Genomic DNA, 17277 nt, shown 5'->3' with positions numbered 1-17277 from the left:
ATGTGGATTTGATTTTGACTTTCTTAAAATAAGATTTGCCAATAGACATCCAGGAGGCAAATCACCCTCATGTGTTTGTCCTGTTCACAAGTTCTGGACTGAGAACAACAAAGCCTTACAGACAATATATGACATCACCATCCCAATGGTGGACTCTGTATTTGGGCCTCAGGACTCTGTATTTGGGCCAGTCAGTCGCCGCGGCCCCACATCGTGTGATGTTCTAACTCTCACACGTGGGGCAGTTGTGTAGCGTCTCTGGCTTCAGTGTTGGGTGTTAAGTGCAGTTGTCACATGTTTTGTCTCAGTGGCTCTGGCAGGTCGTCTGGCTTGAAGGCCTCAGGCCCGACTGTGGACCTAACCTGAGCCTGATAACATGAGGTCACCCTGACCCTCACTTTCTTCAACTTATGTTATACATAATATACATGATACTTTTTTTTTTATCACATTTGAATCAAATCATACATATATTATATGTATAATTTCATTAACTTAACATATATAACAACACACAACTTCATTCTAAGTTGAACTTTATAGAAGACGATTGAGCTAAAGTTTGGAGAGAAACATTATTTAGACATTTAAAGTGATAACATAAAGGGTTGGAGTACAACACATCCAGTTCCCATGTGCATTCTAGATGTACAGATGCCAGTTTGATGCCACCTGCATTTCCCACATGGTTTTAGCTGCAGAAGACTGCATTTATTCCTTTTCTTTCGGTGCTTCTAGTTTTGAGAAATCCAGCCAGGTACAGGGCCTTGAGATAAAGTCATTTTAACTCTGATTGTCCTACTTCCTTATCTGTAACACTTGTACATTTCTCATATGGTCAGTCTGAATGTGACTTGGAGCAGATAAGAGTCCTCAGAGCTATGCAGGCTGCCCTCCCACGGCACAGAAACCACACGGCAACAATGAAGGCACTCAAGCACGAGCTGCTCACTGGATTCAAGCACGAACTCTCAAATGTTGTGCAATAAGTCGTTCTCGCTGCTGAAGCGTGGAGGGCGGGGCCTATCCATGTGTCAAGCAGTTGGGCAATGCAAGTAAATTAATTTGTATTGTTTCATTGGAGCTGCTGCCAAAATCTGTGAAAATATTAGATGATATTTGAGAGAATGCCAAAGTTTATATCCAATTGCAAAGCTTCTAATTGAACAATATTGTAATTCCTTGTCCGTTTAGTTTGGTAGATTCGGACTGTTATGTAATCGGTTTTCATGGCTCGGTTTACTCGCCCTTATAAATGCATCAAGGCTTGTTCTATCCTGTAACCCAGCTAGAAGAAACTATTTTCACACTGTTTTATACATTTTTAATTTTTGCTCTGTTTTGGTAATTAAACCTCTCTAATATGTTAATTACTGGTTAGGTCTAAGCATGCCCCGTGCCAAGCTTTTAGATAGGACTTTGAAAACCCCGTCCATATAACTTTGTCCGGGGTACAGGGGCCGACTAGGCGAAAAAACGAGTAGCTGCGACATTCTCCGGACCACAGCTCGGCAGCCAATCAGAGCCAAGCACACACATTTCGTCGACCAATCAGCGCGCAGCATGCACATTTTCACTTGTAAGCAGTAAACTGTAATGGCGGACTATTGTCAAATGCTTCCCGGCCTGATTCAATGATAATATTCCCTTTTTTTCCCCTAAGATTTATTAATAAAATGGACGTCCCTGCGCTCCCTGCCTGTCTTAGCGCGCCCCCTGCTGCTCTGACCATGCCCCCTGCCGGTCTGACCACGCCCCCTGCCGGTCTGACCACGCCCCCGGCTCTTTGCCTCTTGTCAGCAGTGATTTCCAGTCCGGTCTGTAATACTTTGTGACAGTGGCGGCGATGCTCACTTAGACCAGCGCTTTAGTGAACGCTCTGAAGAAGCGGACGTGTCAGAGCTCATATCCCTCTGACCATTGTTCTCAAATGACCGTTAATAATGTCCCGACAAAGGGTGTTACTCACTCTGAACGTGGCTTTTGTAAGTTCCTCAAGCGGTGATGATGAAAAATGGAGAGTACAAGTTGCATCATCTTGTGTAATTTGCTTGAGTCACTGTAAAGAACAAAATACATAAGAAATACACGTCTTATTAAAATACACTATTGACTGTATTGTATGACACTCTGGTGGAATTTTATTGCAATTATTACTAAATCAAATACAAAATGTGTAAATTCTGTTCTGTTTAATCTGAAATTTAATATTTTCAATCTACAGTGGCTTTTAAAACGTAAACCACAAACTAATATAGAGACAATTCCCAGGAGACGAGACTCAAGATAAGATTTTAACATTGTTTACAGTAAATAAATTGTGCAGATTAGTTTAAGGTGTAACTTCCCAGCGCTTTACCTTTTTTATTTTACATGTAAATACAGGTACCGTGTTTTCCGGACTATAAGTCGCACCAGCCAAAAAAATGCATGATGGAGAAGAAAAAACATAATTCGCACTGGAGCAGTAAATGTGGTTGCAAGTGTGAAAATAACAAATATCATGTATAAGTTGCTCCGGAGTATATATAAGTATGAATTTAAGTATAAGTTGCACCAACACTATGAAAAAAGTTGCGACTTATAGTCCGGAAAATACGGTATTCACATTTCAGTTGTGACCCAAACATTAGCGCTTATTATTTTTTCACCTGCAATATTGTTTTTGTTTTTGCTTTACCTCTGCCTCTGCCTCCTCTGGTGACATGGTCACCGAGGATTTAAATTTATTAAAGATCGACTTGACGGGAGACGATTTCACCCGCCAATCCTAACCATTCACAGCGCTCGAGGTTCAGAAGACATGTCTTGTTTTGTAATATTTGGAAATGTGTACTTTCTCCTCGTGTACTTGTACTTTACTAGGCATGTTTGTGTTTTTCAGGGAAGGCAACGAACCCGGCGATGCTTTGACCATCACCTACAGAGAGCTGCTGCAGAAAGTCTGTCAGTTCGCCAACGTCCTCAAAACGCAAGGTCCACAAAAGATACTACTGTATTTTAATATCCTCTACTTTTATCATCGCGATTTAGTATGAAACGACTGAATGAATGTCCCCGTTTGTGGTTCCAGGGGTGAAGAAGGGCGACCGCGTGTCCATCTACATGCCCATGGTGGTGGAGCTGGTGGTGGCCATGTTGGCGTGCGCGCGAATAGGAGCGGTGCACTCCATAGTGGTGAGATGGCAGTACTGCATCTACACGGGCCGAGGAAAATCTGATCCGATTGTCGCGCCAGAGCAAAACCGATCATTGAAAAACGCCAGCTGGACGTTTAGAGTATTTGGACGTACAGTATATATTTTGAAGTAACTCAGAGTACAAAGTCAGATTGATAAGTGATATTCTTCTTTCCGATCGTGATTTGCAGTTTACGTAATGACTGATAACTCCAGAAATTGGATAATGATCAGATTGTAAACACTTCCACTGATGTGTTTGCACCGTCAGTAGTTTGTTTATTTGTTTGTTTGCTCTCTGTATAAATTATTGGTTTAGTTTCCTGTTTTTCCCGTCCTCGACCTCGTGTTCAGAGGTGCAAATCCAAGTCCGCGTGCCGCTCGTTTGCACCGTTTTCCGCACGTTTGACGCCCTTCGGCCCGTTTTCCACACTCTCTGCTCGGTTTTGATAGCTAACCCAGAGCGATTCAAATGGTTGTCTTTGTTTGCTTTTCACTTTAGTTTGCTGGTTTTTCTGCCGAGTCTCTCTGTGAAAGGATCATGGACTCTGAGTGCTCGCTGCTCATCACAGCAGGTGAGGAAAACATTCTTTTATTATATTATTCATTCAACTTTTGTTTTTAGGACCAAATACTGAATCTAAATGTAAGTTCTAGTCTACTACATGAGTGTATCGCTGTGCCAGACGGGATGTGTGTTCAGACGCAGTGCAGAATTGTGCTCTTATTAAAGTCCTATTAGGTGGATTAGGCTCTGTGTCTGTAAACCTGTTAATCCTGTTTGTGGTTTGTGTTTTTGTTAGTCAGAGACTTGTAGTAATCTATCAAACAGTCGCTCTGCAGCGCTCAGATCTAATTTACACGTGGTGGTTTTATATGCAAAGGCAATTATTCATGGTTTTATTTAGTGTAACTACTAACGTTTTTGTAATCTGATATTTTTATGTGTAATTGATTAGTAATTGTTTAGATTGCAAAAACCTGACAGTTTTTTGGTAAATTTGGTCGAGGTTAAGCAAAAAAAATTCTGCATGAGAACAATTTTCTTTTTTAAATAAAATTTTTATTTTTATTTTTTTTAACATTTCTTGCCATTTTGGGGCATTAACTGTTCATTCTGAGTCATATAAGTTCTTTCATAGCACACAACATGCTTTGGAATCTGTATATAGTTCAGAAAGTGCTTTAGTAAATTAGTTGATGCTTATTCTATATTTGATCAGTTGAGATGAATTAATGTTTCAGCTCTCATTGTGATATAAAGTATGAAGTTATATCATATTCTATATCCTAAAACTAACCGCAAAAGAGTAACAATGAGACGACTTGAAGCATGTCTCTCTAAGATTTTTGCTTTGTACACAAAATATGATTCCTCGTAAATAAACAAACCTTTTAATTGACACAAGGAATCAAACGACAACATCCAAAACTAAGTAAATTAAATTATTTCTCTCGTATCGCTGCCAACTAAGGACAAGCCATCCACTTCCCCATTCCTATTCTTGGCACAAATTGAATAACGGGCATATCTCTCCGTCCCGTCTGCTTCATATCGCTGCTCTCTGTCCTCTCGTTTGTCCAGATGGCTTCTACAGGGGAGATAAACTGATCAACCTGAAGCTGCTGGCCGACGACGCGCTTCAGAAATGCAAGGACAAGTACGGCGCTGGAAGTTTTCAAATGAAATAAATGTGATTGGATTGTCCGGTTCTAAAGTCTGTGCCGTCTTGTGTCCTCTGCCCGTCTCCAGAGGGTTCGCGGTGTCGCGGTGCATCGTGCTCAAGCACCTGTCCAAGGGAGCAGAGGAGGGCTCGCAGTCTCCGCCCGCCAAGCGCTCGTGCCCAGACCTGCAGGTAAAGGAGGGCATGACGGGAGCTGACCGGTTCCACTGGCTTTTCAGTGTTCCAGTTATTTTTTTTATTTTTTTAAATGCAGTGGGGTTCAAAATTAAAGAAAAATTATGCAGTTCAAACCAAGACTTAAAGGACAAATATTATGCACTATTTGTTTTGTTATTAGTCTTTAAACATGCTCTTGAGTACCCTTTTCTTTTGGCATTTTATGTTTTAGAAAATACAAAAAACATAACTTTGCCACAGCCTTGGGAGACACCAGAGTCACTGAGCTTTGGCTCCATCTACTGGCTGCAGAGGGCTTTACGCAATTGGCTGTTTTCTAATGCAGCTTCTTGCAGACTTCACTAATTCAAATCCTGATGCAAAAAACGCCTGATTTAAGGAATATTTATGTATCATTTTGAGTTCTAAAACATAAGACGACAAATGCCAAGGTGATAAAAGCATCTTCTTTGAGTCTTAAGAAAATAATGCTCATGAAAAACTTCATATGAACATTATTTTTTACACACTTTTCTGTCCTATTTTTCCATTTTTCTGTCAGGCATTAGCGAAATTGCAATTGCCATTAACGGACGACTGTATTTGACCACATCTCTTACCCAGACGTGTCTCCAGTTATTTTGTCCTCTTCCTTTTTGTAAACCATAATTTTTTTGCTTTTTGCCTGGCTTAAAGATGCCCAGAAACTCTCTTTTTATGTTGCGATTTATTCATTTTTTATGTTTCGAGTAACCTTTCTCCCCTCATGAACCTGTGCTCCTCCTCCTTGTTCCCGTGGCAACAGGACAATCTGACAGGCAGAGTAAAGAAAAGGCGGCCGGTCCCCCAGGTATTCCACGCTGCTGCTGCCGCTCTCGTAAAATGAACTGACACGTTACGGCGCACGCTTTTGTGCATGTTGTTCCCTCACGTCACAACACACGTGTCCAAATAAATGCACTGTCGCTTATTCACGTCAAGTGGTTCATTTTACAGAAATTGCAGCGTTTTATTCCTCAGATTTCAGACAGTCTGATGAGAGGGAAAAACAACAACAAAAAGATTAGGGGTTTGGCTTGTTGAGTTGTTTTTTAAACAGATTCACACCGCTTTAAACTACTTCATTTCGATTCATTTTGATTGATTGACAGACAGCCTTTCAGAAATTGTACTTTTTTACGGATCGTTTAATCGAACCAAGCGTTGTATAACACTAAATTTAGACAAAGGAAAATGGGAAGGCGTGGATACGATCTCCAGAATCATACTCATGATTTTAACTCTGTCTGAAATCTATGGACTAAATGTTTCTTTAATACTAGTAGTAGTAGTAGTAGTAGCAGTAGTAGTAGTAGTAGTAGTTACATTAACCTTTTCTCTTTTGTCTTGTGGCTGTGTCCCAGTTCAACAACGCACTCCTCACGAACCCGCTGTGGTTTTTTAATTCATTTTTTGTACAAGTTTTGTGTGTGACTCCGCCTCCTCTGAAAAACGAAAGAAACGGGGGCCGTTTGCAACTCTCTGCACTGATATTTGTTCCTGTTCTGAGCAACACGACATTTACGCACACGCCAGGAAAACACAATGTCGTGCCGAGGTCGATTTTTGAGCAGAATTTTGAAAAACTGTGGAACTTTGACCCTGTGATGTGCTTTGTACGTGGATGATCTTTCCTTCAACTTTACATCATCAATAACACAAACTGCTCAAATACATATGAAAACGACTCCACAAAAGCCTCAACAGAACAAACCGGCCCCTAGTGTCATTCAACATTGACCCCCGATTCTTTCTTTTTTTACTCTGATATAACCTAACTTTATCATACACCGTTTGCTCTCTTCTCAAATAACCGTGTCAGTTCTAGGTGCTCTAGAGGGTGTCTGTGCGCCCTCTGCTGTGTGAAAAGCAAATGTCTGTCTGTTTTTGTTTGTTTCTGAGAATATTTTGTGATGTAAAAGTAACAAATGAGATGGCCTAAAGTAGTGAAAACAGCTACTGTGTGGATACAATCATTCGTTTCAGAGTTAAACTTGACATTTGAGCAGGGTCCAGCCTGAATATGTCACTTTACTTTTTAATATGTATACAGTATTCACTTTTCACTAACACTATTTTGTCTCCGTCTGCTCTCACTCTTTTCCAGCTGGTTTGGAGGCATGTTTGTCACTAACTTTCTTTCACTCAGTGTTTTAGAGGCTAGATTTGTTTGTTGTTGTTGTTTTCCCCCTGCCAGGGGTTTTCCGCAGAGGACACTTGTGACTTCGGTCTTGTGTGTGTTTCCTGTAGGTTCCGTGGAACCCAGAGGTGGACCAGTGCTGGCACACGCTGGTGAAGGGCGCGTCTGACCAGTGCGAGCCCGAGTGGTGCGACTCTGAAGACCCCCTGTTTATTCTCTACACCAGCGGCTCCACCGGGAAACCAAAGGTGCTGCGCTTCACCCTTTCACGCAGCGCTCGTGCTCGATATCCTGATCATAACGTACTGTTAAACGTTTAGAAAACACAGGGACACGCGGCGACGTCGCGGTTAAACTTTTTCTGATGAAGAGCCGTGCTAGTTTCATTAACATATTATTGCTTTGTCTGGAATTTCAAATCTGCCCCTTTTTAAACTGATATCTTCAAAAAATGTTTGCCCAAACAGCCACTACTGGTTGAAGATGTACAGAAGTCTTTAAGCACGTCTTCCAAAGCATCAAAAAATAGTGAAGTGAAATAAAATGTATTCCTTTGGCTCACCTACAATACAATAAGACATGGAACCACATTCCTGCCCTCTTTATACCTGGGGTTTCCACACCCAACAGCGCCCCAAAGGGGCCGGAGGTGCACATATGAAGGGCTGTCCAAATGGCTCCACCACCATTAATTCTAAAAGATACAATTTAGGGAGACAATGTAACAGATGGAAATGTGCCTTGTTAAAGTGCACTTTCCCTGCCTAATGAATAAATAATAACACAATATTGGTGTTAAACTAAATGTACATAATGTATTGCTCTTTCAAATGTTGATTTGAGGGAGTATAAGCTGTGGAGGAGACGACTCAGAAGAACATCCCAATCAGCCCGGGCCCTTTGCACTGCGAGTGCCTGACGCACGGGGAGCGAGGGTCCCGCTCTGCTCCTGAGGACTGAGGACTGAGGGGCTCAGGTGCCGGCGCTTGGGCCCTAGCGTTATGCACAACGAGCCATGGCCACGGCAGATGTGGCTTCACCGCCTTTGCTCTGTGAAAGCTCTATTTCATACAAACAAACATCACGCACAAATGTATGGACCCACAGTAGTGATCTCAGGCCGACACAGAGGGAGAAGAAGGCCTAGAGGAAGAGCAAAGAGGAGGTTTATGTGTGTAGAGGAGATGAGTTACTCTGTGTGTCGTGTCCAGGGCGTCCTCCACACCGTGAGCGGCTACATGCTCTACACCGCCACCACCTTCAGACTGGTGTTCGACTATCAGCCCGACGACGTGTACTGGTGCACGGCGGACATCGGCTGGATCACCGGACACTCCTACATCACGTACGGACCCCTGGCCAACGGGGCCACCAGCGTCCTGGTCAGTACTGCACGTGGAATCCAAGTTAAAGGACACGCATCATTCATGCTTTGTGTTGTTATTGAGCTTTAAACGTGCTCTTGAGTATGTCGTGTTTTGGGAAGGTGTGTGTATCTGCTGAAAGTCCACATGAGCAGTGATCTGGACATGGGCGCTATCCTTTTTTAGGGCCAGCAACATCGAGGAAAAAACACTAAATGCAACTTTTCTGGTGAACGCTCTACCTGCTCATCTCCCGTAGATATGGTATTCGTTTGCCTTGAAAGTTCCACAGTATCACGTTCATTTTTGCAATAAAGTACAGGAAATGTATATTGTTAAAGCATTTGGTTAGTGAGGAATACATGTAATGACCTCTGCAAACCATTTTTTATTTGTTTTGTTTTCCTGCTGACCTGTTCATGTCCATAGAGATGGGTCGGTTTAATGCCATACTGTGGAATTTTAAGGCAATAACATGCACGGAAGACTTACAGGGTTAAATATTCAATCACTTTGAATTAGAGTCTGGCAGTCTGCGAACTATTGCCAAGGAGGAATATATCGTCTGAACTTGATAAAAGGCCATTCAAGTTTGTGATCCAAAGAGCTTAAGATGGATGTTTTCTCTTGAAGGAAATGGGAACGATCGATCTCACCTGAGTCATTGTGACCTCTGCCACCTTTCACCTTCAGACATGAGCTCATGCTGAGGAGATAAATCTGCCGAATCGCTCAGTCATGTCATCATTGGCCTGATTTTCTATTGTCATTTCCCCAGTTTGAGGGGCTGCCCACTTACCCTGACGTGGGGCGGATGTGGGAGATCGTGGACAAGTACCGCGTGACCAAGTTCTACACCGCGCCCACCGCCATCAGGCTGCTCATGAAGTACGGCAGCGAACCTGTCAAAAAGTGAGTCGCAGTTTTAGCTTCGAGCCACAAACCCAGGCCAAATGAGAAAACCTGCACATTTGCTTGTGCTCTTTAGGGGATCTTGTAATTTGACATATTTTAGTGTTTGTGACATTTTTCTCTTGTGTTTTGCTGCAGACACAAGCGTGACTCCCTGAAGGTGCTGGGGACAGTGGGCGAGCCCATCAACCCGGAGGCCTGGCAGTGGTACTACAGCGTGGTCGGAGAGAAGAGGTGCCCCATCGTCGACACTTTCTGGCAAACGGAAACTGTGAGTGACTTTGATATTTAAGAGAAGTTACACTTTCTGAAGAGTTACAGCTGTAACATGAGCTCCACTGGTTAAATAAGACACATCAGCCACACTTATACTGAGGACACGTCATATTATACAGAGCCAATTTGTGTTTTACATGTAGGATCTGGCAACCCAAAGTGAGCTGCTCATTCTGATTTCTGATTGGATACATTTTTCTTTTTGGAAAATTCATTAAAATGATGGTTGTATGTTTTCAATATATATGGATATTACTAACATACATGATGACTGCACTCTTCAAGGTTCTGGAAGTAAAATTTCATTTTTTCTTATAAACTTAAAAAAAACAACATTTTATACAAAGTTCAACACTTGGGGCTTCTCAGCTGAGAACTATATGTTTGTGAAACTTTATGAACACCAATGTTATTAAAACATTTCACCAAATGTCGGGGACATTAGTTACTACACTGCTATAGATACTGTATATCGATGTGTGTGTGTATATATATGCTGCCCTCTGGTGGAATAGGAGTGAACTGCACCTCCATCAGTGTGCAGAGACTGTTCAAAGTGATTGTGATTTATTTTTAATTTGCACTTGTAAAGGTTTGAATTAATGCATTGGCAATAAGCCATAATAAATCTAAAGAATATGTTTTTAGGGAGGACATGTTCTGACACCGCTTCCTGCAGCTACACCAATGAAACCTGGATCAGCAGTGAGTAAAATGATGACAAATGATTCAATCAATATGGATTCTCTCCATTTACCCGTGTGTGTTTGTGGCTTGTTTTTCCCCAAAGACATTTCCGTTCTTTGGTGTTTTGCCTGCCATCTTGAATGAGTCCGGGGAGGAGCTGGAGGGCCCGAGTGAAGGATACCTGGTCAGGAACATTACTCATACAAACACCTTTTACTTGTACTTACATGTTTTCATCACGCGCAGGTCTTTTTTCCTCTTCTGTGGTTTAGGTTTTCAAGCAGCCGTGGCCCGGCATCATGAGGACGGTGTATGGGAACCAGATGAGGTTTGAAACCACATATTTTAAGAAGTTTCCTGGATACTACGTCACAGGAGACGGTATGAAGCAGAGAGCTGCACTTAAACATTGAATTAAACAAGTGTATAGTATAAAACTAATGAAAATATATATGAAATCTTTGTACTTCAGGCTGCAAAAGAGATAAAGACGGTTACTACTGGATCACAGGGCGGATCGACGACATGCTGAATGTATCTGGTAAGGGCACAAATACAATGCAGTAAGAAACTACTCGGTACAATAGTAATTCTAATAGAAAGAAAGGGGAATGTACTGTGCACTTCAGGGAATGTGGTACATGGACAAGCATTGTTTTTCCATTTCAAAATATGGAACAATATTAGTCTTTTTGGATCTTCTAATACTAATTTTAATAATAATAGTGGAGTAAATTGTGCGTTTAATTCCATCAGAGTGAACCATGAATGTGTGAATAGATATAGGTCGTTTTATCATTGTTCACCGTTTTATGTTTCACCAAGACAAGTTCCTTTGTTTGTGAATCCTGTTCATTGACAATAGCAATGAATCTTTTCTGATTCTGAATGGTTTGCTTTTGCGACATATGTACTACAGCCGTTGTCCCGGAGCAGGTCTGTGTAAGATCAGATGGAATAACTGGTGTTACAGAGTCATATTATACAAATACACACATTGTCAGTTAAAGCACAGAAACATCAACATGAGAGAATTCTTTGTGTTTCAATATCAGTTCATATCTTCCTCCTTTGTCCGTACTAAACCTAAGTCTCTTCTCGTAGGGCACTTGTTGAGCACGGCGGAGGTGGAGTCGGCCCTGGTGGAGCACGAGTGTGTAGCAGAGGCGGCGGTGGTGGGACGCCCTCACCCAGTCAAAGGGGAGAGTCTGTACTGCTTCGTCACCCTGAGCGAGGGCGTGAGCTTCAGCGGCGGACTGGAGAGCGAGCTCAGGAACTTAGGTACAGGACGCCGCTGCAGGAGAATAACTGTGTGCGTGGTCTAAACGAGTGTTTCTGCTCACAGTGAGGGAAAAGATCGGCGCCATAGCAACACCAGACTACATCCAGAACGCACCGGGGCTCCCAAAGACTAGATCTGGTACGTAAAGTGTTGCATTTGTCCAGTGCAGTGGTATGAACACTAGAGATGTCCCGATCGATCGAAAGCGGACGTCACTTCCCGATCACTGATCAGATATACATTTTACTCTTATTAGTTTGATCAGCGCTATACATGTGAAGCTTATGATTAGTCTGTCACCTCCGTATAACGCATGAATGGATCGTGACATTTTACTGCCATAAAGCCCACACTTTACGGCAGTAAACTTTAGCGCTTCACACAGATGAAGGAAAAATGCTCAATAACTGTGGCATCGACAAGCAACGGGTTGATGTAATTTTGCGACGTGCGGTTTGGGCGAGGGCGTCATCACCGGAGCACAGACGCGGGGGAGCGGAGTGCGGGCTGAGCGGCGTGATGGTCACCGTGGCGACCGCGAGGATCAGAACACTCGCCCCTGACTTAGCTCGACATTCAGAGTTCATCAGGAAAAACATACATTTTATTATTTAAGCCAGAAGAGTATTAAGAGTGCAGCTCTGAAAAGCACATTATGTCTTACTTTATGACACTGTTCACTTTCATTTAATACGCACTTTGCTTATTTGGTTACTGCTGCTGAGTATTTTAAGTTGAGCTGCTATTTTTATTTAATTCAAAATTTGCACTATTATTTCTTCTTCAAGGTACCTCAAAGAAAGGTGCACTGTTAAAGTGTTAAGAAATAAAATAAAAACTGGGGACAACCTGTTTCTGTTTTTAAAAATGTGATGTGAAAGTATCGGATCGGGACTCTGTATCTGCACATACTCAGATGACTCAGAATCGGGGCCTAAAGGGACATCACTAGTGTGAACGGTCCATTTTCCCCCTGCAGAGCAAAATGAGATACTTGTGCCAGCGTTATTTCAGACTTACAACTGCACTTTTCAACCTAAATCTATTTCCAAATGATATTTTAATAGAAAGCACAACGTAAACCTTCAGAACTTATGGCTTTTCCCTTAGATTTGACCTTTGTCTAAGTTATGATTTTCTAATTTTGACTTTATTTGATGTATTTATACCTGTCATAAATGGAAATTATAGATTGGAGAAAAGGGGTGCACGGTTAAAGGCGGTTAGCGCTCTTGCCTCCCAAGAAGGAGATCGTGGGGTTCGATTCCCGGACCAGACCAACATCACATGATCTCTCTGGGTGGAGTCTGCATGTTCTCCCCGTGTTACCGTGGGTTCTCTCCGGGTTCTCCGGCTTCCTCCCACCATCCAAAGACATGCATGTGTTAGGCAAAATTGGTGACTCTAAATTGGCCCTAGTGAATGAATGTGAGCGTGAACTGTCTGTAATGTCTGTGTCTCTGTGTTGGCCCTGCGACAAGTTGGCCACTGTCCAGGGTGTACCCCGCCTAAGGCCCGAAGTCAGGCTCCAGTCACCCGCGACCCCGAAAGGGAACAAGCGGTAGAAAATGGATGGATGGATGGAGATTGGAGAAAAGGCTGAAAAATCTGTTAAAAAATGACAGGAAGTGACATCATATACTAGAGACACTCAAGACAAGTTTCTGCAGAATTTTCACCCTTAAAAAATAATTCAACAAATTAAAGTTGCTGTAATATATTTACTTGAGTCAAAAAACAGTTTTTAAATTGACAGTTGATGCTTTTGGCCCAGTGGTGGCGAGCTAATTTCCTAGTGTGATGTCATCGATTACAAACAGGAAGTACAATAATACACCTAAAGTATTTGCTATTCTGGGATAGATTTTTAAAAGTTATTTTTAAATATCTTCTCTCCGTTATAGTTTCATGAACCCGTCATAGGCTCTTTCCCGTGCTCCAGTTGTAACTCTACAAAGTTCATTTTGCTGGTGTTTCAGGGAAGATCATGCGCCGCGTGCTGAGGAAAATCGCGTGCGGCGAGCGGGAACTAGGAGACATCTCTACACTGGCAGACTCCTCTGTGGTGGAGCAGCTTTTCCAGAACCGATGCTGCACGGCGTGATGCCCCCTACTGGACACTGTGTGGACCTACAGCTACGCCCCACCAGGACTGTCCCGGTTGCTCCCGACCCAGACGGACGCCGCGTAGCTGTGGTGTTTAGTGACTGAAAGCATCGCCAGCGCCGAAACTGGCACATCACCTATCGACGCAGAAAGGAACAATACTTTACTGATTTTCAAAGCCTGTGTGTCGGCTTTGCAGGCTGAGCAGGCTGAGCAGGTTGATGCGCTGCGGTGGGACTGGAGGGGCTGAGGAACACATGACCACACGGGTTTGTGCAAAAGTTTTGGACCGTTGAACCAAAAGTATCTGGAATTTTTATGCAACAGTTTTGCCCTTTCACACGGTGGTAACAGACACTGCCGTGGTCCACGTTGCCTTAAGGTACTTGTTACTAAAACTAGTATAAAAATGAATGATGCACTTCGATCGATAATGACAACATTGCATAAATAGAACAAAATTTGACCTTTTTTTGAATAGTTTCACAATGATTTTGACTTAATATTAGAGCTCGTATAATAGATTTGAAAAATTAAAATCTGTTACGTAAAAATTGTGCTTTTTTCCTCTTGAGGCATCAAAATCAGTGTAGTAGTTTTTCCTTAGTTTAAAAGCTTTAGTATTGCAGACACAGGTTACTATATCACCTGAAATGTACAAAACATCAGAATAAAAACATAAAAAGTTTAAATGTTCTCATAATTCCAAATGAAGGACTGGGAATTATAACTGCTTCTTGTTCAAAGACAAATTGTCATTACCAGTATCTAAATCATATTGTTTTTATTTTTTTAATTTGTCTATATCCATGACTCAATCTCCCAAGAATAAACGCTTTAAACTGGAATTAATTCTTTCCAAAATGAGTAAACGAGACTAGAACTTTTGCACAATCCTGCATTTGTCAATTTAAGTGGGAACGTGATGCTAATCTAGCGTTAGCATCGAGCTAGCTCATTGTTAGCTCTAAGCAAGACTCCCCTGCCTTCTGCTTCCTCTTGCAAAACGCCATAGAACCGATGTAAACACTGAAGTTGAGCTTAAAACATTGTGCTAGTTTTAGGTTTTTATGTTATGTTTTTTGTTTTGTTTTCGGGAAACATATTTGTCTGGTTCTTGTCGCTTTTGTTTTGTTCGAAATGTCAGAATATTCAAATTTCATGTTGGGGGAAATTAGGATTGAAAATTCACAAACTGCAACTTTGTAAAACGTCTACACTTAAAGGGAAGTGTATTCTCAGTCTTGTCACATACACAACACATTTTGTATTTAGATTGTGGTATTAGCAAAAATGATGATTAAAAATGTGTTTTGGTCGAGCTAAAAATGACAGCAACATTGACCATGAAGTCAAGATGCTTTTTGTCAATTTAAAGGAATTATGGAGGATTTTTTGGCGCCAAATCTTGAGTCTCTGAGTGGACAGCCGAGTAGTTCATTCACATGTCAATCATAGGACGCACCTACTGCACACCTGCAGCCTCGTCCCCAGCATAGCGGCACGTTTCCCTGGCTGCACATGCGTGGTTGACATGCCGGTGTGTGTTTAGCGGGTTCCTTCAGTTACAGTACAAAAATGATGAGGGTGCGAGTGCGCATTCTCAAAATCCTCTATTATTCCTTTAACAGTCAATTCCAGGCATTGTCCTGTTGACTGCTTTATGATGCAACCTATCCATGGGTTTCAGAGTGGTGAAAAATGGCGTACCGTTGCTATAGCAATCGACATCCTCAAAACGGCGTCTGTAATAAGATGTCACGTGACCGAAACCGTCGCGTTATTCTCATCTGAACACTATAATGCACACTTAAATGCTATACAAACAATTCAAAACACAGAATAAATTCCTTATAGCAAAGACGAATAGGTTTTCTTCACGTTATAAGATAAGATAAGATATTCCTTTATTGTCCCACAAGGGGAAATTTCATTGGTGCAACGCAGGTAGATACAGAGGTAGATACAGAAGAACAGATCACTTACTGGCCAATCACACGGTTTAACCCAGGTTCCATTCCTCGATAATGCGCAAAACTGCTACTAAAAATTCTGTGCATGTTTGATGCTACAATTATGGCTCCGGAATGTGTTCTTAAAGGTACTGAAAGGACACATATTATGCAACCGGTTTTGGCTCGTACATGTTCCCTCGTCTAAAACATTCCTAGAGCTTCGTTCACGCTCGTTTCTGTCGTCCTGGGGGGTCCTCTCCTGTTGAGCCTCACATTTGCCCGTTCTGTGACGTCAAAGGGAGAAATACGCTGTTTTTAAAGTCCTTAAAACGTGTCAAAGTGCGTTTGTTGCGATGGCGCGCCTGTGTTAGCATTTCGAAGTCAAGCTAGCATTTTGTTTTTGTTCATTTCCCCATTGTAATTCCGTCTGGTGCCAGTAGATGAAGTGCTAACGTCAAATACTAACGAGGGAACGCTTGACTGTTGGAAAGCCACGTGTGCATGTTTAAAGGCCCATATCAATACAAATGATATATAATGTGTCCTTTTTAACAAAAAAACTACATTTTTTGCATAGCTTTCTGGCATAACTGTCCTGTCTTGTACATTCTTCATCCACTGTTGACCATGATGTGTAATCGTGCCAATCCATGTAGCGGTGAAACCACCTCCTTCACTGCGGCGCCTCTGAAAAGCGTCTTGTTTGTTCATTGTGGAGTTCGGGTGATGGAACGAGAGCGTTTTGTGTCGTTCCGATGCCATGTTTGTATCAAAGTGAATGCAACAACAGTAAAACGACCTAACAACTGCCTGAGCGCTTCCTTCAGTGTCACGAACGAGCAGTTTGAGATGTTTGCCCACTGTCACAGAGGTTGACGGTTTGATCTCCACTACGAGCAGAGTCTACAGTTTCCTTTTGCAAGACACTTTACTAAAAATATATGTATAAAATAATGGCTTTTATAGTATCAGTTCCTCAAACGTCCTTTAGCAATGGACATTCAACCTTTTTTGAACCACTTTTGGACACATTTACGGTTTAAAATGAAATGAAGTGAGGGATGTAGATAAAAAGACATTTATAATAGTTCAAAGGTTGTTTTGAGATATGACAAATTAGAACATTGAATATTTTGTCTATACTAAAGGCACTCATGCATTAGTTCAAAAACCCTTTATTTAATGTGGCTAAATTGTTATGCTTTGTCTAATTTATGCCCAGCTAATACAGGAAGAGGCTTAGAAATGAAACGGTGTAATCTTAGGTGCAAATATGGTACAATGGTATTGTTCAGTATTTTGTATTATTAAAGTTCATCATCCACATAATTTACATTTGTTCGTGTCTTGACCTGCGTCGGCTCCTCTGGCTGGATAATCATCTTGGGAACTAAAACACCAAATTATAACAACTTGGCCATCATTTTTGCGTTTAACTAATAATAAATCTGCATCACGGTCATCAACAAAATCTTTATTTGATTTGAATATTTGAG

General features: G+C 41.8%; 1 protein-coding gene across 2 annotated transcripts in view; it reads left to right on the top strand.

Moving 5' to 3' along the window:
- Positions 1-17017, top strand: part of LOC140362614 (acetyl-coenzyme A synthetase, cytoplasmic-like) — a 32432-nt gene extending 15415 nt beyond the window's left edge. Inside the window, exons 3-19 of one of the 2 annotated variants that reach the window (XM_072448706.1) lie at positions 2885-2976; positions 3074-3177; positions 3682-3754; positions 4765-4840; positions 4933-5035; positions 5826-5870; positions 7310-7447; positions 8411-8581; positions 9342-9475; positions 9614-9746; positions 10400-10456; positions 10542-10622; positions 10711-10819; positions 10911-10979; positions 11543-11719; positions 11784-11858; positions 13700-17017. In XM_072448706.1, the coding sequence (XP_072304807.1) occupies positions 2885-2976; positions 3074-3177; positions 3682-3754; positions 4765-4840; positions 4933-5035; positions 5826-5870; positions 7310-7447; positions 8411-8581; positions 9342-9475; positions 9614-9746; positions 10400-10456; positions 10542-10622; positions 10711-10819; positions 10911-10979; positions 11543-11719; positions 11784-11858; positions 13700-13824 (1762 nt within the window). In that variant the 3' untranslated portion in view covers positions 13825-17017. The remainder of the gene's footprint in view (positions 1-2884; positions 2977-3073; positions 3178-3681; positions 3755-4764; positions 4841-4932; positions 5036-5825; positions 5871-7309; positions 7448-8410; positions 8582-9341; positions 9476-9613; positions 9747-10399; positions 10457-10541; positions 10623-10710; positions 10820-10910; positions 10980-11542; positions 11720-11783; positions 11859-13699) is intronic. The other variant, XM_072448707.1, reaches the window with a different exon arrangement.
- The last annotated feature ends 260 nt before the right edge of the window (positions 17018-17277 follow it).

This window comes from Eucyclogobius newberryi, unplaced genomic scaffold, assembly GCF_026437365.1.
Source record: "Eucyclogobius newberryi isolate DKJ021-1_F unplaced genomic scaffold, fEucNew1.0.hap1 SCAF_17, whole genome shotgun sequence".
NCBI lineage: Eukaryota > Metazoa > Chordata > Actinopteri > Gobiiformes > Gobiidae > Eucyclogobius > Eucyclogobius newberryi.
Note: the sequence above shows the minus strand (reverse complement) of the source record. Positions and strands in the feature narration are given on the sequence as shown.